The 20,261-nt window shown below is 60.8% G+C and overlaps 1 protein-coding gene across 3 annotated transcripts in view; it reads left to right on the top strand.

Annotated features, from left to right (window-relative positions):
- Positions 1-19,769, top strand: part of LTBP3 (latent transforming growth factor beta binding protein 3) — a 21,069-nt gene extending 1,300 nt beyond the window's left edge. Inside the window, exons 2-28 of one of the 3 annotated variants that reach the window (XM_038411436.2) lie at positions 3,426-3,758; positions 4,109-4,344; positions 4,797-4,902; positions 6,944-7,036; positions 7,523-7,645; positions 7,916-8,074; positions 8,891-9,076; positions 9,686-9,702; positions 9,953-10,037; positions 10,246-10,341; positions 10,709-10,834; positions 11,434-11,565; positions 11,853-11,981; positions 12,445-12,564; positions 12,897-13,019; positions 13,469-13,591; positions 14,463-14,582; positions 15,201-15,329; positions 15,429-15,596; positions 15,944-16,027; positions 16,400-16,528; positions 16,957-17,094; positions 17,558-17,698; positions 18,069-18,230; positions 18,636-18,716; positions 18,912-19,043; positions 19,333-19,769. In XM_038411436.2, coding sequence (XP_038267364.1) covers positions 3,426-3,758; positions 4,109-4,344; positions 4,797-4,902; positions 6,944-7,036; positions 7,523-7,645; positions 7,916-8,074; positions 8,891-9,076; positions 9,686-9,702; positions 9,953-10,037; positions 10,246-10,341; positions 10,709-10,834; positions 11,434-11,565; positions 11,853-11,981; positions 12,445-12,564; positions 12,897-13,019; positions 13,469-13,591; positions 14,463-14,582; positions 15,201-15,329; positions 15,429-15,596; positions 15,944-16,027; positions 16,400-16,528; positions 16,957-17,094; positions 17,558-17,698; positions 18,069-18,230; positions 18,636-18,716; positions 18,912-19,043; positions 19,333-19,487 — 3,626 coding nt within the window. In that variant the 3' untranslated portion in view covers positions 19,488-19,769. The remainder of the gene's footprint in view (positions 1-3,425; positions 3,759-4,108; positions 4,345-4,796; positions 4,903-6,943; positions 7,037-7,522; positions 7,646-7,915; positions 8,075-8,890; positions 9,077-9,685; positions 9,703-9,952; positions 10,038-10,245; positions 10,342-10,708; positions 10,835-11,433; positions 11,566-11,852; positions 11,982-12,444; positions 12,565-12,896; positions 13,020-13,468; positions 13,592-14,462; positions 14,583-15,200; positions 15,330-15,428; positions 15,597-15,943; positions 16,028-16,399; positions 16,529-16,956; positions 17,095-17,557; positions 17,699-18,068; positions 18,231-18,635; positions 18,717-18,911; positions 19,044-19,332) is intronic. The other 2 variants (XM_043519076.1, XM_043519077.1) reach the window with 2 other exon arrangements.
- Positions 19,770-20,261: the final 492 nt, after the last annotated feature.

The raw sequence follows: 20,261 nt of genomic DNA, 5'->3' as shown, positions 1-20,261 counted from the left end.
CCTGTGCTTGCTCTCCCCTCTCCCCTGGCAGTTCTTCCAGCAGCAGTTCAGGGCTGGAGGAAAATCTCGCCTCAGCGAATGGCCCCATCCCAGCTCCTGTCCCCTGGGGCCCGTCCGACGCCTGCACCTCCAGCAGCCGGCCTCCAATCTAACACGCACATGCGTACACACTCACACACACGGAATCCAAAACTCACACATGGAAAGAATCTAACAGACACACACTTGCACACACCCGATCTAACACTTGCACACATGTAATCTCATGCATACGCACACACCCACACCATCTACCGCATGCACAAGCTAACACACCCAATCTAACATATGTATGTGCACACCCAAACACAATCAAATACACATGCATACACCCACACACACAATCTAAAATGCACATGCGTGCAATCTTGCTTGCCTATACACACCCATGTAGATTCCTGCACACAGTCTCACCCCCCTGCACACTGGCACACACTCAGACACGTGCTCTCACCCGCACACTCCTTTGCACTCACAGCAGCCTGGCCCAGCTCCGGCTGTGAATTCCCTGGTTTGTAACATTCCTCAGCTGATGCTGGTGCCCCTCCCACCAGGCACCATGCCAGCCCTCCCCCCCCACCAGCTGCGGGAAAGATCCCTGGTACCCCTTCATCCTTCTGCTGGGGGGTGGGGGGGATGGTATTGGGGTTGGAGTGACCTCTGGGGCTAACTGAATCCAGAGCTGGGCTGGACCCAGCCCGGAAAATCCCCTCCTGGTCCAGGGTGGGCCCAGCACCTGCGCCCAGCCTTCAGGGGGAGCGAGAGGGCTGGAGGGTTCAGGGGAGGAGAGGGTATTTTTTGGGGGGGGACCTCTTTGATTCTTGCTGAACCAGTTCTACCTCCCCACTGTGGGTCTGACCCAGACTTCACCCCTTCCAGTCACCCAGTCACAGACCCTTGGGGAGTCCCTCCCCCTGTCTCCCAGCAGGCCCATCCCATATGTCCCTCCCCTCCAGACTCCTCCCCCGATGCTCCATCCTCCCCCCAACACCCCTCCCTTCCCTGCCCGCTCCCTTTCACCCCCACACACCCCTGCACCCCAGCCATGCACCTCATCCCGTCCTCCATCCAGCCCCACTCCCACCATGTGCTCCAGCCACACACACCCTTCTCCCCCCCCAGCCTCCCCTGCCCCCCTCACTTGATCCCACCGCAGCATGTCTTCCTCCCGCCCCCGTTTTGTCTCAGTGATACAAAGAGACTAAAAATACCTCCGGCTCCAGAAACCATGGCGTTTATTGACTTTGCACTTGAGAGGGAATGAAATTGAGTCGCTGCTTGAAGTGAGGGGGCTGGAGCAGGCGCCAGGTGACTCCCCTTCGCTCACCAGTGCCCCTCAGTCCCAACTCGCAGCCCCCTGCCATCTGAGCCCTGGGCTCTGCCACACAATCCCTCAGTCCTGTAATCCCTCTCCCACCCCAGTGCACTTTTTCACCTGGACACCACTATTTTCCTTCACTTCCTGTCCTAACGTGTTGTGTAGCTGATCAACAGCCCTTCATGCCCTGCCCCAGAGGTGGCCACATCTCAAGCCTTGAGTGCACTGTGTGTTGGCCTTTCCGATGATGGGGCTGCAGCAGGAGCCATTCGCTGTCCTTTTGTTATTGTCCTGAATGTTTGGATAATCCCTGCTCCAACACTGAGTCACCGGCGCTTGAGCCAGGGCAGCTGGCTAGGCCTGGGAACCCGGTGTATACGCACCACTACCTCCCCTGAGCCGCGGCTGTTCAGCTGCCCCGGCAAACTCCCCAGCCAGGGAAATAAACCAAAACAGCTGGAACCCCAGCCTCCGCGTGGGAGTCAGAGCAGGGATGGTGGTGATTGCTGGGACTGCTGGCTCTGGGACGGGAGTGGCGTCTAGTGGCTAGAGCAGGGGGCTGGGCTCTGTCCCCAGCTCTGATTCACTCTGTGACCTGAGGGATGTCACTTCCCGGCTGGATGGCCTCAGCTGGGTATTTCACCCTGTGTGGGTTTGCGGGAAGGATGTTGGGGAGGAAGGGCTTGTGGTTAAGGCCCTGGGACCAGGAGACCTGGTTTATTTTCCTGCCTCTGCCACAGGCACCCTGTGTGACCCCGGTGAGTCCCTCCCCGCTCCAGGCCTATGACTGCCATCATGTGTCTATTTAGACTGTAAGATCTTTGGGGCTGGACCTGTCTCTCACCATGAGTCTGTGCAGTGCCTGGCACAATGGTTCCTGATCTCGTATGTCTGTGTGTTTGTATACAGCACCCAGCGCACTGGGCCCTGATCTCGGGGTGTGTGTGTGTGTGTGTACAGCACCCAGCGCACTGGGCCCTGATCTCGGTTGTGTGTGTGTGTACAGCGCCCAGTGCACTGGGCCCTGACCTCGTGTGTGTGTGTGTGTGTGTGTGTGTACAGCGCCCAGTGCACCAGGCCCTGATCTTGTGTATGTGTATACAACACCCAGCACACTGGGCCCTGTTCTCGGGTGTGTGTGTGTGTGTTTACAGTGCCCAGCACGCTAGGCCCTGATCTCGGTGTTGTGTGTGGGTAGCGCCCAGCTCACTGGGCCCCGATCTTGGTCGGGGGCCTCCAGGTGCTGCCCCGATACTAACAGGGATGTTAACACATTGGTGTTACGTTAGTCCCTGGAGGCCCGGCTAAGATCACAGGCTCATGCAGAAGAAGAGTTCCTGCCTCTTGTGCTCTGGCCATCTTCCCCTTCACCTTGTGCGTACCCTGGCTTGCCTGCTGGCTCACCCCTTTCCCACTACTATGTGTGCCCTGGCTTGCCCACTGGCTCCCCACTGCATGTGCCCTGGCTTGCCCACCAGTTCCTCCACCCCACCACGTGTGCTCTGGCTTGCCTGCCGGCTGCTCCCAACATGTGTGCCCTGGCTTGCCTGCCAGCTGCCACCACTGCGTGTGCCCTGGCTTGCCCACCAGCTCAATCCCATGAGTGCCCTGGCTTGCCTGCTGGCTCCCCCGCCACCTGTGCCCTGGCTTGCCCGCTGGCTCCCTCTGTGTGTGCCCTGGAGCAGGGGTTGGATGGGGCAAGGTGGGGGCAGGGAGCAGAAGGGTGGGGACAGGGAGCAGGAGGTGGATGGGGTGGGGAGGGGCAGAGAGCAGGGGGTGGATGGGGTGGGGGGCAGGGAGTAGGGTGGGGGGGCAGGGAGCTGTGGGTGGATGGGGTGGGGTTGGGACAAGGAGCAGAGGGTGGATGGGGTGGAGGGCAGGGAGCAGGGGGTGGATGTGGCGGGGGGGCAGGAAGCAGGGGGTGGGTGGGAGCATGGGATGGATGGGGTGGGGACAGGGAGTGGCTGTGGGCGGGTGGGGGCGGGCAGCCATGGGGTAGACACAGATGGTGCAGCAGTGGGGGCAGGGTGGGAGTCCCTGGTCTAATCTCTCTCTCTCTCCCCCCCAGTGGTGTGCCCACTGCCCTGTATGAATGGCGGGCAGTGCACATCCCGTAACCACTGCCTCTGCCCCCCCGAGTTTACAGGGCGCTTCTGCCAGGTGCCGGCAGGGCGCCAGGCCCAGGCCCAGGGGGGGCAGCAGCTGCTGCAGCCGGCAGTGCTGGGGCCCCTTGAGGGCCCAGCAGGTGAGACGGGCTCCAGCAAACACGCCATCTACGCCGTGCAGGTGATCTCCGATGCGCACGGTGCCGGGGAGCCACCCGCCGGCCACAGCCCCAAGGCCACCGTCAGCCACTCCACCTTCATGGTGCCCCTGGGACCTGGGCACCACTCGTCCGAAGGTACTGCCACTGGGAGTGGGGAGGGGGACCTGAGGATTGTGATGGGGATGGAGGGCAAGGGAGGGAGTGATATGGCAAATGGGGTGACAGCGTAACTTGGAGTGAGGGGGTGATGGGGGGCAGGGGTTGTTGGGGATGAATGATTGGGCAGGGGGGTGATGGGGGCAGGGGTTGTTGGGGGTGAATGATTGGCCGGGGGGGTGATGGGGCAGGGGGTTAATGGCATGGGGGGGGTTTCCCTCCAGGGCCTCTCTCATTTAGGGGAAGTGCCAGCTGTTTTCACCTGGGAAGCTGGGGGTCAGTGTCAGGGGACGGTCCATATGCTGACTCCCCCTCGGGCCCCCCTCCAGTGCAGGTCCACCCCCCTCTGCTGAATGTGCGCGTCCACCACCCGCCCGATGCCTCCGTGCAGGTCCACCGCATCGACAGCATCAGCACCGAGGGCACCGGGCCGGGTGCCCAACACCACCTCATCCAGCACCCGGCCCAGAGCTCCATGGGCCAGAAACCCCCAACACCCCATGCCCGGCCCCATACGCACAAACCCCTGGGACGCTGCTTCCAGGAGACCCTGCCCAAACAATCTGTGAGTTGCCCGCTCCTCCAGGAGGCACAGTGCTGAAGGGAGCAGGGCGGGAGTCAGCAGGGGATGCTGTGGTACATGGAGCAGGGAAGGGTCAGTAGGGGGCACTGTGCTGCAGGGAGCGGGGAGGGTTCAGCAGGGGATGCTGTGGTACATGGAGCAGGGAAGGGACAGTAGGGGGCACTGTGCTGCAGGGAGCGGGGAGGGTTCAGCAGGGGATGCTGTGGTACACGGAGCAGGGAAGGGACAGTAGGGGGCACTGTGCTGCAGGGAGCGGGGAGGGTTCAGCAGGGGATGCTGTGGTACACAGAGCAGGGAAGAGTCAGTAGGGGGCACTGTGCTGCAGGGAGTGGGGAGGGGCCAGCAGGGGGCGCTATGCTGCAGTGGGAGGTGGTGGTCATGGTCTCACTTGCCTGTCATTTCTCTCTCCGGCGGTGGGGGGCGCTGTTTCTCAGTGCGGGAGCAACCCCCTGCCAGGCCTGACCAAGCAAGAGGATTGCTGCGGGAGCATCGGCACCTCCTGGGGGCAGAACAAGTGCCATAAATGCCCCCACCTGCAGTGTAAGTAATGCCTGAGGCCCCCTTCCTGGTACAGCCTCCCAGCTTGCCCCCTGCCAGTGCTCCTGCTTGTGCCCCATAGTGCCCCCTGCTGGGAGAGGCTGGGCCAGAGTAGCTGGGAGCTCCCCCCAGCCAGTGACCCTGCAGCCCTTCAGCTAGCCAAGAGGGGCTACCCAGTGTGGGGGAGCCAGGACTGACCCACTGAGGGTCTGTGAGAGCTGATGTTTAGCTGGCGCTGTCACTTCTCCCCCTAGCCTGGCGCTGTCACTTCTCCCCCTAGCCTGGTGCTGACCTCTCCCAGCCTGGCACAAGGTTTACGGGAAGCCTGGATGGGGCCTTACGTAGCCAGGCTGGGCTGCCACATTCCAGCATGTCGCCCCGGGAGCTGCCTGGGCAGTGCCCACCGGTCCCTCCGAGAGCTTCCAGGGCACCATGGCGGGGGATGCGGGGCACAGTGGGGGGGATGCCCAGCCGGCTAAGATTTGGAGGGGATGGATCAGGTGGCAGGTTCCAACCCTACTTTCTCCCCCTCCCCCCGCACCTACCCTCCTTCTTGGCACTCCCACTCAATGGCTTTTCCAGCTCCCGGGGATCTGTGAGCCGCAGGGTGTTTGTGTTAGAAGTAGCCAAGAATGTGCTTCATGGCCTGGCTCCTTGTTCTCCGGCTGGGCAGGCCCCCAACCTGCTCCCTTTCATCACACTCCGGCTCTTCTGGGCAACTTCCTGTCTGCAGCTGCCACCCACCCACCCCTGTGGGAAGCGCTGTCATCCCCCCTTGGGGGGGTGAGAGGAGTATGTGGGGTAGGAGAATGGAACCGTTTGTTACCTGAGGGAGTGCACGGGTGCTGCCACCCCGGCTTCTCCCAACAGGGGGCTCTGCAGGGAGCAGGGCAGGAGCTGGCTGCGGGGAGCTCCTGGCTACTCCAGCCCTGGCCTCTCCCAGCAGGGGGCACTGTGGGGAGTGGGGCAGGAGCACAGGGGAGCTCTCTGCCGGCCATTCTAAGCTAACTTGCCCCTGGGGGCAGTTTCTCCTTACCCATCAGTCAGTAGCTGGCTGTGACTCGGCGGTGGGGGAGCTGTCCCTGTCCTCCATCCCTCAGTGCATCTGCCACCCGCGTGAGTTGTGATAATGTCTCGCCCTTTTCCCAGCCCTGCCCTGTGCACAGTCCAGTGGTGGTGAGTCCCTCAGCTTAACAAATTCCCATGGTCCCTTGGAATTCTATTTCCTTTTGAATCTCACTGGGACAGCCCCCCTCATCCCAAACGTCCCCCCAGCTCTTCTCTGTCTCTTTCTTCTCAGTCTTTCTTTCCATTCCCCCCCCCCACGTTTCCCAGCTTGGACGGATCAGGAGCAGCCTGGCTGCACACGCCTGCTGGAATAAACATCGTCCCATGTCCCCGCCCCCCGCGCCTGCTAGCCTGGCTGTGGTAGTGAGACCAGCACAGGCGCTGGTTAGCTGATCGCTACTTTCCCCAGCACCACCCCCAGTGGGGCCACTGCTGAGGGGGGCGAGGAGCCAGAGACCCTGAGCCAAGAGGCAGCGCGTCCAAACCGCCATCTGTGCAAGCGTCTGGCACCCGTGCTGGGCGATGTCTATGTCTCTGCTATTGCGATGGTGATGGAGACTCCCATAGCCCCCCCCCCGCTGGAGATTTGGCCATGTCTGGCCAGGTGCCATGCAGACCCCCACAGCCTTCTCCTCCCCACCTGAGATCAGGGCTCTGCCCCAGGCTCTGCACAGATACAAGAGACAGTGTCTGCCCTGTAGGGCTCAATGTCTAGACAAATAAATAGGAGGGGAAGGAAAGGCACCGAGTGGGAATGGGACTTGCCTGAGGTCAGTGGGAGAGCTGGGATAGAACCCAGGAGTCCTGAGTGCCAGTTTGCCCCTGCTCTAACCCACTAGGTCCTGCTCCCCTCCCAGAGCCAGGGCTAGACCCCAAGAGTCCTGCCTCCCAGGTCCCCAGCCCTGCCCTCACCTGTACACCACGCTGCATCCTCGCTCCCACTGATTCCCCCTCTGGGGTTTGTTGTGTGTTGCAGACTCGGGCGTGCAGAAGACAGGCCCGATCCGAGGGGAACATGGGGGTGATTGCCCACAGGGATACAAGAGACTGAACAGCACCCACTGCCAGGGTACCTGGTGGGCACTCTCTGGGTGGGGGGACTGAAGACCTGCTTCTGTGTGTGTGTTGTGTCCTTGGGAATGTGTCATGTGTGGGGCTATGGTGTGCTGCTGAGACATCTCTCCCCAAACACACTTTTAACAAGTGTGCCCTGTGGGGAGTGTGCTTTGTGTTGTTGTGTTGCATGTCCTTGTGTTACTGACCCTTCTCTCTCCCTGTGCAGACATTAACGAGTGTGCCCTGTGGGGATGTTGTGTTGTGTGGTGTGTCCTAGTGTTACTGACCCCTCTCTCTCTCTGTGCAGACATTAACAAGTGTGCCCTGTGGGGTGTGCATGTTGTATTGGGTGTTGTGTTGTGTGTCATTGTGGTTGCTGACCCTCTCTCTCCCCGTGCAGATATTAACAAGTGTGCCCTGTGGGGTGTGTGCGTGTTGTGTTGTGTGTGCATTATGGTGTTGTGTGTCGTGTTACTGACCCCTCTCTCTCCTTGTGCAGACATTAACGAGTGTGCCATGCAGGGCGTGTGCCAGAATGGCGAGTGTCTCAACACCCAGGGCAGCTTTCGCTGCGCATGCAAACCTGGCCACATGCTGGGCCCATCCCGCAGCCAGTGTGTCCGTATGTAAAGGGACCGGGGGCAGGCTGGGGGGTTGAGGGGACTGGGAGGGTTGGGCAGGGGGCTTGGAGTTGCACTGACCCTGTCTCCCCTGTGGGGATGATGGGGGCTCAGTGTCTCTCTGGGGTGCCCAGCTGGGGACGGGGGGGGGGCTCAGAGCAGCACTGACCCTGTCTCCTGGGAGGGTCATGGGGGCTCAGTGTCTCTCTGGGGTGCCCAGCTGGGGGCAGGGGCTTGGAGTGCTACTGACCCTGCCTCTCCCGGGGCTGCAGCGGAGAAGTCGGGGGAGAAGAGCCTGTGTTTCCGGCTGGTGAGCCCAGAGCTCCAGTGTCAACACCCACTGCCCACTAAGCTGACCCGCCAGATGTGCTGCTGCAGCGTTGGCAAGGCCTGGGGGGCCCGCTGCGAGCGCTGCCCGGCTGATGGCGCAGGTAAGAAACTGCAAACTGGGCCAGGATGGAGTATCTGCCACAGCACTGCCACGGGGAAGCTTGCAGTGCTGGAATCACCGGCTGGGGCACTGCCACAGGGAAGCTCACAGCCCTGGAGTCACTGGCTGGGGCACTGCCACAGGGAAGCTTGCAGCGCTGGAGTCCCTGACTTGGGCACTGCCATGGGGAAGCTCGCAGTGCTGGAGTCCCTGGCTGGGGCACTGCCACAGGGGAGCTTGCAGTGCTGGAGTCCCTGGCTGGGGCACTGCCATCAGGAAGCTCACAGCACTGTAGTCCCTGGCTGGGCACACTGCCACAAGAAAGCTCGCAGCGCTGTAATCCCTGGCTGGGGCACTGCCACAGGGAAGCTCGCAGCGCTGTAATCCCTGGCTGGGGCACTGCCACGGGGAAGCTCACAGCACTGTAATCCCTGGCTGGGGCACTGCCATGGGGAAGCTTGCAGTGCTGGAGTCACTAGCTGGGACACTGCCACAGGGAAGCTTGCAGTGCTGGAGTCACTGGCTGGGTCTCTGCCAGAGGGAAGCTCACAGCCCTGGAGTCACCAGCTGGGGGCACTGCCACAGGAAGCTCGCAGCACTGTAGTCTCTGGCTGGGGCACTGCCACAGGGAAGCTCACAATCCTGGAGTCACTGGCTGGGGGCACTGCCACAGGAAAGCTCACAGCCCTGGTGGAGTCACCGGCTGGGGGCGCTGCCACGGGGAAGCTCACAGCCCTGGTGGAGTCACCGGCTGGGGACACTGCCACAGTGAAGCTCGCAGCACCAGTGCTAACCTGTCTCCTCTCTCATCTGGCAGCTGCGTTCAAGGAGATTTGCCCAGCAGGGAAGGGCTACCACATCCTGACATCCCACCAGACCCTGACCATCCAGGGGGAGAGCGACTTCACCCTGCACATCCACCCCGACGGCACCACAGACCTGCAGCAGCAGCGTGAGCTGCCCAGCCTGCCGCCCCTCGAGGGGGACTCTCAGGAGTCCGAAGGTCAGAGACCCCCAGGGAGGAGGCGGACTGGGCATGGGGGCCAGGGAGGTGCCACTGTCACTCTAATCACCAGGACATGGGGGTTCCCTAAATTTCCCCCTAGTGAACCCCAGTAATAGCAGGGGCTGTACCCCACATTGCCCTGTGGTGAACCCCAATATTACCACAGATTGTACCCCAAATTCTCCCATTGTGAAACCCTGTCTGAGAATGTAGGGTTCAAAGAGAGAAAATCTGGAGGTCCCTACATCCTCCGAGGGACAAGCCCACGTTCTCCAACAGTGAATCCCACATTCTCCCATGGTGAACCCTGTGTTCTCTGGAGCACCCCAAATTCACTAAGGGTGAACCCCACTTTCTCAGACCTGTTACTCCCTTCTTTGTTGGCAAACCCCCACATCTCAGGGGGCAAATCCCATGTTGTCAGAGCTGTTACCCCAAATTCTCTAAGGGCAAACCCCATTTTTCAGGGGTACATCCTGTTATCTCAGAATCCCAGAGCTGGGGGACCCTGCTCTCAGAGCAAACCCCCACTTTCAGAGGTGAACCTCAGATTCTCAGACTGGCATGACAGGATCTGACCCCGGGCCCTGTGTTTGTCTCTTGCAGCTGTCACCACGGCCATGGTGAGTAGGGCCCCTGGAGCAGCAGGCGCGCAGCGGAGGAGCAGCGGAGGGGTGATGCGGAAGTGGAGGGAGGATGGAGGGAGTGGGAAAGGGAGCGCTGGAGGGTGGCGGGTGAAAAGGAGGGAGGAGAGGAATGAATGAAAGAATGAGAGAGGGGGAGGAATGAAGTGAAGCAGAGGGAGGAATAGGGCACCCGTCTGAGTAGCGGAGAGAAGCAGGTGCCCCCACCGTTTAACCCCTCCCCCTCCAGCTGCCGGCATATCGGACCAACTCAGAGGAGCAGTCAGTGGACCAGTTCTATGCCAGTGCAGCCACCCTGGGCGCCCGCTACCCTGGTGAGTGATGGAAGAAAGGACACTGCTGTGGGGAAGCTCGCAGCACTGGAGCCCCTAGCTGGGCTCTGCTGCGGGGAAGCTCGCAGCACTGGAGCCCCTGGCTGGGATCTGCTGCAGGGAAGCTCGCAGTGCTGGAGCCCCCGGCTGCACATTGCTGCGGGGAAGCTCCCAGCACTGCTAACCCTGTTCTGTCTCCATTGGGTCCCAGAGGTGGTGGCCCGACCCACGACTGCCATGGTGCAGAAGGTGCTGCCAGACCAATACACACGTAGCGCCGTGGAGATCGCACCAACACAGGTGACAGGTGAGAGCCTCATGGCAGGGTGGGGGGCTGCGCGCTAGCAACCTCCCCCCACCCCTTTAGGAAAAATTTCACATTCCTGGACCAAACTTCCCTGCTGGGCTCCCCTTAATTATCAGGGGTGAACCCCAAACGTTCCCCAGTGATGTGCACGTTCTCAGGGGGGTCCCCCAAGTCCTTTCCGGGCTAGTGATGTCTCCTGAGCATCCCTGGCCCGATGCAGTGTGGTCCCTGTGAGCTGATATCGCAGCGGCCCTAGGGGTGAGGGAACTCCTGGCTCTCCTGAGGGTCGATTAGAAACAGATTTCCTGGCTCCTGAGCAATTCATCCTGATCTCCCCCTCCCGGGCTGCATCTGTCTGTCCCTGCAGAGACGGATGAGTGCAAGCTGAACCGCAATATCTGTGGCCATGGAGAGTGCGTCATGAGTTTGTCGGGCTACACCTGCATCTGCTACCCGGGCTACCGCTGGCACACCCAGCGCAGGTTCTGCACAGGTAATACGCTGCCTCGCCCTCCTTTGTGGGTGTGTGACACATGCAGAGGGACACGCATGTGCATGGCTGTCTGGGGGCATGTGATGCCCACCCCACTGCATTCATGGAGGTGTCAGCGCCCTGGAGGGGCACACACATCTGTGTGATGGAGTGACCCCCTGGGTATGCCTGCATACACAGATCTGTGACGCCCCCCTCACAAGCCTATTTGCAAGGGTGCAACACACGTGTGTCTGCACAGCAAGCATGTGACATGCCCACACAGCTGCACAGCAGCAGTACAACATGCCTGCACAGCTGCACAAAAGTGTGGCACACCGGCACATCTGTAAAACAGGTGTGTGACACACCCACACGTACAACAGCTATGTGACACGCCCACACAGCTCGACAATAGGTGTGCGACACACCCGCACGTTGGCCTGTGGAAGTCTGAGACACCCACCCTGCTTGCGCATGCTGGTAGCTAGGCCTGCAACACGTGTGCAAGTACACATGCAAACCTGTGACCCCTCCAACATACGCATGTGGCCAGGGCTGCATCGCGGCATGGTGGGGGTCAGTCATTCTTTTTCCCTCCCGCCCCCTGCCTGCCACAGACGTGAACGAGTGTGAGGCAGAGCCGTGCGGCATCGGCAAGGGCGTCTGCATGAACACGGGTGGCTCCTACAACTGCCACTGCAACCGGGGGTACCAGCTGAAGGTGCACAAGGGCGTGCGCTCCTGCGTGGGTGAGCACCCAGGGGACGGGAGCTGGGGGGGAACAGGAGGGCTGGAGGAGGGGCTGCTGGGAGCTGGGGGAAACAGGGCACGCATAGTGAGCTGGGGGATGCACTGGAACATGGGGGATGGGCTGGGGGGCTGGGAAGGAAGGCTGGGGGATGGGAAGAGGGGGATGGGAAGGGAGGATGGGGATGGGAAGGGGGCATGGGGATTGGGAAGGGAGTTGGGGGGAAGGGGTGATCGGTAAAGTCCTGTCCCCCCTCCTCTGCCTTGTTCACGTCCACCTGTCTGGCAGACATTGACGAGTGCTCCAAGCCTCACATCTGTGGGGATGGGGGAGCCTGTGTCAACTACCCTGGGCACTACAAGTGTGAATGCCATCCCGGCTACCGTCTCAAGCCTTCCCGCCAGCCCCTCTGCGAAGGTAAGGGCTGGCCGGGTTGGGGTGGAGAGGGAGAGGGAGGGGGAGGGGAGAGCCCCAACAGCCTTGGGAGACAGAGACCCTACAATAACAAACCAATGGCCCTGAGAGACTCGATCATAACAAGTGGGTGCTCACAGCCTGAGCAGTAGTGAAAGCCCCTTTCCAAAGACCCCACAAGAACAAACAGGTGCACACAGCCCCAGAGTTACTGAGTGAGACCCTACAATAACAAACCAATGTCCAGCCCAGAGCTTGCACAGACCTCAGAACAAGAAGACAGTGCCCCCGAGCAACCCTTCTCACAACAACCTGTCAGGTAGAACTGTCAGAGACCTACAATAACAAACCAACTCCCCACTTGCCAGAGGACTCGCTGCGTCCTCAAGGGCCCTGCCCTGTGCATTGCCCCTCATGGGGCTCCCACAAAGGCCTCTTACCCTTCACCTTTTCTCTCTCCCCGCAGACATTGATGAGTGCCTGGACACTGGCATCTGCCCCGACGGGAAGTGTGAGAACCGGCCAGGCACCTACAAATGCAGCCCCTGCCCACCGGGCTTCCGGGGCCAGCATGGGATTTGCTATGGTAAGCGCTGGCCACAGAACCCAGGAGTCCTGCCTCCCAGCCCCCTCTCTAACCCACTAGGTCCCACCCCACTCCCAGAGCTGGGGATAGAACCCAGGAGTCCTGGCTCCCAGCCCCCGGCTCCAACCCAGTAAACCCCTCTCCCCCTAGTGCCGGGATTGGTGCAGTATCTGGGGTGAGAATCTCATGCCGCCATGGTGGGAGGTGCCCTGTGCACCCACAATGGGCTGAGGGACATTCGGCCCCAACCAAACTTGGCTGCAGGGGAGTGGGTTGCAGGTCAAAAGTTGTGTGGGGGACAGGGTTGAGGTTCAGCATCTGTGTCCCCCCAGATGTGGATGAGTGCTCTGAGGAGACTCCATGCAAACACGGCTGGTGTGAGAATCTGCCCGGCTCCTTCCGCTGCACCTGTGGGGAGGGATTTGCACCCGCGCCCAATGCCCGGAGCTGCCTGGGTAACTAGATCCCCTGCCCTCCCAGAGCCCCACTGCTCTAACCACTGCACCCCCTGCCCTCCCAGAGCCTGCCCTCCTAGAGCCCCCACTCTAACCACTGCACCCCCTGCCCTCCCAGAGCCCCCTGCTCTAACCACTGCACCCCCTGCCCTCCCAGAGCCCCCTGCTCTAACAATTGCACCCCCTGCCCTCCCAGAACCCCCTGCTCTAACCACTGCACCCCACTCCCCTCCCAGAGCCCCCTGCTCTAACAATTGCACCCCCTGCCCTCCCAGAGTCCCCCTGCTCTAACCACCACACCCCCTGCCCTCCCAGAACCCCCTGCTCTAACCACTGCACCCCCTCCCCTTCCAGAGCCCCCTTCTCAAACCACTGCACCCCTGCCCTCCCAGATCAGAGGATATAAGCCAGGATTCTGACTCCCAGTCCCCCGCTCTCTCTCCCTGCAGATGTGAATGAGTGTGAGGATGGGGGGCTTTGCCCCAACGGGGTCTGTGTCAACACCCTGGGCTCCTTTAAGTGCCAATGCCCAGCTGGCTTCCACTCGGTGAAGGACAGGCCACGCTGCGAAGGTGAGGGGCTGGGCCATGGGGTGGAAGGGTGCAGGGGGCTGAGCTGGTGGTTAGGGGGCGTGTAGGGCTCAGCGTGAGGGATCTGGGCCAGGGAGCTGCCTGTGGGCGGTGGGGCTCAGTGGGAGGTGAGTGGGTTGGGGGTGGGGGGACGGGAGCTGCCTGTGGGAATAGAGCAGTTGTGTGAAGGGGCTGGGGGGTGGGGCTGTGGACATGGGAGCTGTGAGAGGCTCAGGCTGGGTGGCCATGTTGTGGGGGCTGGGTGAGGGGGCCAGGCTGGGTGGCCATGTGTTGGGGGCGGGGCTGGGCTGGGTGGCCATGTCAAGGGGGGGCGTTGGGAGGGGGCTGGGTGGTTATGTCTGGGGGGGGCTAGGTGATGGGGTCTGGCTGGGTGGCCGTGTTCAGGGTGGGCTGGGTGGCCATGTTCGGGAGGGTTGGGTGGCCTTGTGGGGGGGTTGGGAGGGGGCTGGATGTTCATGTCAGGGGAGGGTTGGGTGGGGGGGCTGGGCTGGGTGGCCTTGTGGCTTAGTGAGGGGGCTAGGCTGGGTGGCTGTGTTGGGGGGGCTGGATGAGTGGGCTGGGCTGGGTGGCTGTGTGTGGGGGTGGCTGTGTGATGGGGCTGCGCTGAGTGGCCATGTGGAGGGGGCTGGGTGAGGGGGCTGGGCAGCCATGTCTGCGGGGGGCTGGGTGAGAGGACTGAGCTGGGCAGCCGTGGGGGGGAGGGGGCTGGGTGGCCAGGTCCAGGCAAGGCTGGGTAAGGGGGCCAGGCTGGGTGGCCATGTCTGGGGGGGCTGGGTGAGGGGGCCAGGATGCACAGACACGTGGGGTGGGGGCTGGGAGTGGCCCCCTCACCCTGCGGCTTTCCATGTTGCAGACATTAACGAGTGTGACTTCCCGGCTGCCTGCATCGGGGGCGAGTGTGTCAATTCTGTGGGCTCCTACCGCTGCCTGTGCCACGCTGGGTACAAGCTGGTGAATGGCAGGAAGTGCCAAGGTGAGGTGGTAGGTGTGGCACAGAGAAGTTGAGCATCTGGGTGTGTGTGGGCACGGCATGTCAGGAGTCTGGTGTTCCTCACACAGTAGCGTGACACAGTGAGGACAGTATGTTGCACCAAGTGTGAGCAGCTGTGTGTGGCGACACAAGGACATGGCACACGGGGGTAGATAGGAAAGTCTGGGCATGATGGGGTATGAAGGCACATGAAACACTAGGCTTCAGGAATGCCTCATGCCCAAGTGTGAGCCTGATATGCTGCAAACTGGGCCTGCCACGAGTAAGAGCGAACACCAGGGTGTGTGTGAGGGACAGAATGTGTGGAGCTGCACAAAGCACTGCAAGGGCCCATGCATGTGTGTCTAAGTGAGCGTGCCACACTGGAAAAGGAAAGAGTACAGGCTACTCTGTGTGTGTGTGTGTGTGTGTGTGTGTGTGTGTGTGTGTGTGTGTATAAAATGGGTGTGATTGTGAGTTTGTGTACTGTAGGGTGACACACGTGGGGCACAGGTGTGTGGCGTGGATGAGTGTGTATCTGTGAGTGGGCACAGGTATGGTTGTGCAGCAAGCGTGCCATTGCACACCACCTGCCTCTATCTCCCACTGGTCTCCCTCCAGATATCGATGAGTGTGCACTGGACCCCAGCTTGTGCCTGCCCCATGGGGCATGCGAGAACGTGGATGGTTCCTACATGTGCGTGTGCGATGAGGGATACACCCCATCTGAGGATCAACACAGCTGTGAGGGTGAGAGTGGGATGCGGGGCCTTCCCCTCTGGGGAACACTGGCTCTGATATGGCGCCAGAGTGGGACACTGTGGGATTGATTTACCCTCTGCCCCCCAGATTTGGAGCCCCCCGACAACAAGAAGGAATGCTACCTGAACTTTGATGACACCGTCTTCTGTGACAGTGTCCTGGCCACCAACATCACCCGCCAGGAGTGCTGCTGCTCACTGGGGGCTGGCTGGGGTGACCACTGTGAGATCTACCCCTGTCCTGTGCCCAACTCAGGTGGGACACACCCTACCCTCTCCTCCATGCCACCCTCCCCCATTCCCACTGCCACCAATGAACCGTGGAACTACCTGCTGCTGGACTTGGTGTGACTGTGAACATCCAACCCCCAGGCTCCAAGGCAACTACTAGAATCCAACTGAGGGGGGTCAGGAAAGCATTACCCATGGAGGGAGTGGGGGGATACCAGACAGGATAGGCCCATTGGTCTGATGTGGGGGCAGGGAGCGGGGATACCAGGCTGGATGGGCCAAAGATCTGATTCCTGGGGCAGGGAGGGAGAATACCTGGTCTAGACATTAATCCCTCTTCCCCAATGTGCATGTCACCTCTCTCCCCTGCAGCTGAGTTCCACTCCCTCTGCCCTGACGGGAAAGGATTCATCCTGGATGACAACATCCTGAACTATGGCATCCCTGCCCACAGGGGTGAGTGCCAGGGCCCGAGCCCTGATCTGCTTGGCACCTGCACTTGAGGGCTGAGGGATTAGGAGCCAAGATTACACCTTCCCCTGCCCGCCCCCATGAGTCACAGGGTTTCCAACTCTGCAACCCTCCTACCTGGCCATTACAGCCCTCCACACTCCACCCCAGGGGTAGCTGCATTTCAGTGCCAGCCAAGGGATCCCTATATAAACAACCCCCGTACCTCACCCCAGAGTTGGCTGTATCTCAGCGCTGCGTGAGGGATCCCTGTATAAACAGCCACCCCACCCCACCCCAGAGCCAACTGCATCTCAGTGCTGGGTGAGGGATCCCTGTATAAACAGTCCCCCTTTCCCACCCTGGGGCTCCTTGCAGACATTGACGAGTGCAGCCTGTTCAGGGAGGAGATCTGCAAGGAGGGGAAGTGTGTCAACACGCAGCCGGGCTACGAGTGCTACTGCAAGCAAGGCTTCTACTACGATGGCAACCTGCTCGAGTGTGTGGGTGAGGAGGGCGAGTGGCATCAGCTCAGTTGGGCAGATATCCTGGTCTAGAACTGCGGGGGGACAGACGGATGCCCCTCTAGGGGGCGCTGCTGTGATCTGGCCTTGGTGGGGGGTCTCACTGGCTTGCAGGGTGGGGAATGGGATACGGGCTTTCCCCTCTAGGGGGCGCTGGCTGTGATCTGGCCTTGGTAGGGGGACTGGCTGGCTTAGGGGGGTGAGTGGGGAATGGGACACGGGACGTATCCCCTATAAGGGGCGGTGCTGTGATCTGGCCTTGGCTGGGGGACTGGCTGGCTGAAGGGCGTGGGGAAATGATACACAGGCCTTCCCCTCTAGGGGGCGCTGGCTGTGATTGGGGTGGGGCCAGGTGGCCAGGAGGGTGCTGAAAGGAGGGGCTGGGCTCTGAGCCATGCCCCTTCCCCCCAGATGTGGATGAGTGCCTGGACGAGTCGAACTGCGTGAACGGGCTGTGTGAGAACACGCGGGGGGCCTATGTGTGCACCTGCCCCGCCCCTGCCGTCTACAACCCCACCCACAAGAAGTGCCTGGCACCCAGTGAGATCGGTGAGTCCCCTTTACACATGACACCAGCTCACTGGCTCTGAGTCTTGGCCCTGGCCAGGTGGGCAGCCCCATCACAGCCCTACCTCCTCCTGGCCCCTTTAAAGGTGGGATACTGGGGACTGAGCTTCTCTCCCGCCTGGATGGGGAGCACACTGGTGGGGTGAGGACTTGCGAGCAAAGATGCCCCTTGCTGGTCCTTGGTGTCATGATGACCAGTTTGGGGTCTTTGGTGCCATGACAACCCATTGAGCCTGTGACATTAGAGCCTCTGGTGACTCCTGCTGGCCCCTGATGCCATGGCGACCTCATCAGTCGTAATGTTACCATGTTGACCCTGGCTGGCCCCTGGTGCCATAGCGACCCTCATCAGTCTGGTGGTGCCATGGCGATCCCTGCTGGTCCCCAATGCCATGGCAACCCTGTCAAGCCCCTGATGCCCTGTGACTGTGCCCTGGCCCTGCAGATGTGGACGAGTGCCGGGACCCCGGGGCCTGCCGGCACGGGCGTTGCATCAACACACTGGGCTCCTTCTACTGTGAGTGCAGCCTGCCCTGGATGCTGGATCCCAGTGGCAAGGAGTGCCAGCTCCCCGACATGCAGGCAGGTGAGGGGCATGCAGGGCTGAGTGCTACTCCATAGGCCTAGGAGAGTGCGGGGGGCTTGGGATTGTGAACCTGACTCTGTGAGCGAGCAGGGGGGTGAGTGTGAATGAGTGAGTGTGAGCATGTCCCTGATAGTGAGCCAGTGTGAGTGTGAGCACATCACCGATTGTCACTGTGGTGGTTACGAAGATTGTGAGTGTGCCCCTGTAGTTGCTGGTGCCCATGTGTGGGTGTGCACCTGCCTAGATGTGCAGTGAATGTGGTGGAGTGCACGAGGGCCCGTCCAGTATGCCAGGTCCTGTGGGAGTGTCTCCTGCAGGCGCTGGCTGAGATGGTGCCGTGGGCTCCCCAACCCTCTCTCTGCCCTGGCAGACCGGGCAGCTGACCGGCGCGACATCTGCTGGCAGCACCGGGGGGAGGATAGCATGTGCGCCTCACCGCTCAACGGCTACCACCTGACCTACGAGGAGTGCTGCTGTCGCTACGGCAAAGGCTGGGGCTTCCAGTGCCGTGCGTGCCCCCCCCGCAACCCAGGTAGCATGCATGTCCAGCCTGCCCTCTGGGGGTGCTGGCTCCAGTCTGGTCCCAGGGTTGGGGGACTGGCTGGCTTGGGGGATGGGGAGTGGGGTATGGGACCTTTCCCCTCTGTGGGCTCTGGCAGGCTCAAGGGGATGGGGAGTAGAGTATGGAGCGTTTCTCCTCTGGAGGTTGCTGGCTCCTGTCTGGCCCCACAGTGCGGGGGACTGGCTGGCTCAGGGGGGCAGGGAGTGGGCTACAGGGTCTTTCCCCTCTGGGGGCTCTGGCTGGTTCAGGGAAGCGGGGAGTTGAGTACAGGACCTTTCCCCTTTAGAGGCTCTGGCTCTGGTTGCACTGGGCAGGATCTGATGGGATGAGATTCACTGCTATGTGTCCCAGGCTGGTTGTTATGGCTCCTTGCAGGGCAGCAGTGTCAGCCATCTCAGAGCGAGAGCAACTCCTTCTGGGACCTCAGCCCCTTGTTCCTGGGCAAGTCCCGCAAAGGTTAGTGATCCTTCTATACACAACCCCCATGCCCATCCCAGAGGTGTCTGCATCTCCTGTATGAACAGCCCCCCGCACCCCACCTCAGAGTTAGCTGCATCTCGGTGCCAGACAATTTCAGCTGCATGGGAATGGGCTCCCTGCCATTGCCATTTTCTCATCTGTGTCCCCCCGCCTTTGTACGCCCCCCCTCAGAGGATGACACCTCAGAGGAGGATTCAGATGAATGTCACTGCCTGAACGGCCGCTGCGTCCGGACCTACCACGGTGCAGTTTGCGAATGCCCTGCTGGCTTCCAGCTAGACGCCACCCGCATCCGCTGCCTGGGTAAGAGTGCCAAGCCTCCTGTGAATTAGCATGCACTGCAAAGTGATGTGCTGCCCATACCACTAGGACTCCTGAGTACTATCCTGGGACGGGGGTCTGGTCTAGTGGATTAGAGCAGGAGTGGGGTTGGGAGCCAGGACTCCTGGGTTCTCTTCTTTCTTCACCTTTCACAAACAGTGCTGCTAGCTGTCTCTCCGTGCCTGGTCTGTTGGGGGATGCAGGTTCAAGACCCATACTCATGCTCCACAGCCACTCCATTAACCCCTTCCCTCCCTCTCCCTACCCACAGACATCGACGAGTGCCGGGAGCTGAACCAGCGAGGCCTGCTGTGCAAGAACGAGCGCTGCATCAACACCAGTGGCTCATACCGCTGTGCCTGCAAGCCAGGCTTTGTCCGATCCCGCCACCATGGAGGCATGTGCATCCCCCAGCGTCGCCGATAGCCCTCTTGTCACCCACAGGGGGCGCTGCCAGCTGACACAAGAGAGACACTCTGTCGCTAAGGGTTCAAATCCTGTTTGGGGGGAATGTAATATTTTTTAATTGCTAAAAATGGGGCATTTTATTGGGTTTTCCTCCCTCTGCAAGATTTTTTTATTAGCATTACCTTAGGGCTGCATTATTTGCACTCATTTCTGTAGAAAACGGATATACAAAAGCCAACAACCCTGTAAATAACGAGAAGGAAGCTAATGAATTAATTAAACTGCGGGAGTGGATCCTGGGCTAGGTGTTTGTGTGCTGTGCTATCCGCATTGGTTGGGGAGAGCAGACGCTGCAGCTGCTTTCAGGCCTGCAGGGGGTGCTGTGACACTGCAGGGAGAGAAGCCTGCAGCTGCTGCCCCGCAGCAATGGGTGCTGTGACAAGGGAGGCAGGGCAGTCTGCATCCTTGCAACCTCGCCCAACTCTGCCCTCCTAATGGCCTCCCTGTCGAAAGCCTTGGCAGAGCTCTGACATCATGCAGTACACCTGTGATGTCATCAGCCACGCTCCCTTAGGCTGTAACTCCTGCCTCGCAAGGCTGGCTCGGGCACTGCTGCGGGGAAGCTCACAGCGCCAGGGTCAGTTGTTGGGCCAGGGCTGCAGGGGAGGGTCGATGACATCATTAAAATTCCCACAAGGCCTTTGAGGGATCAAATGGCCTCACGATTAAAAAAAATAGACTCCAAGGCCCAGACTGGTGCTGGGTGCGGACACCCCTGGAATGCCTCCAGCT

Source organism: Dermochelys coriacea, chromosome 7 (genome assembly GCF_009764565.3).
Source record: "Dermochelys coriacea isolate rDerCor1 chromosome 7, rDerCor1.pri.v4, whole genome shotgun sequence".
Classification (NCBI taxonomy): Eukaryota; Metazoa; Chordata; order Testudines; family Dermochelyidae; genus Dermochelys; species Dermochelys coriacea.
This window is presented reverse-complemented; position numbering and strand designations above follow the sequence as displayed.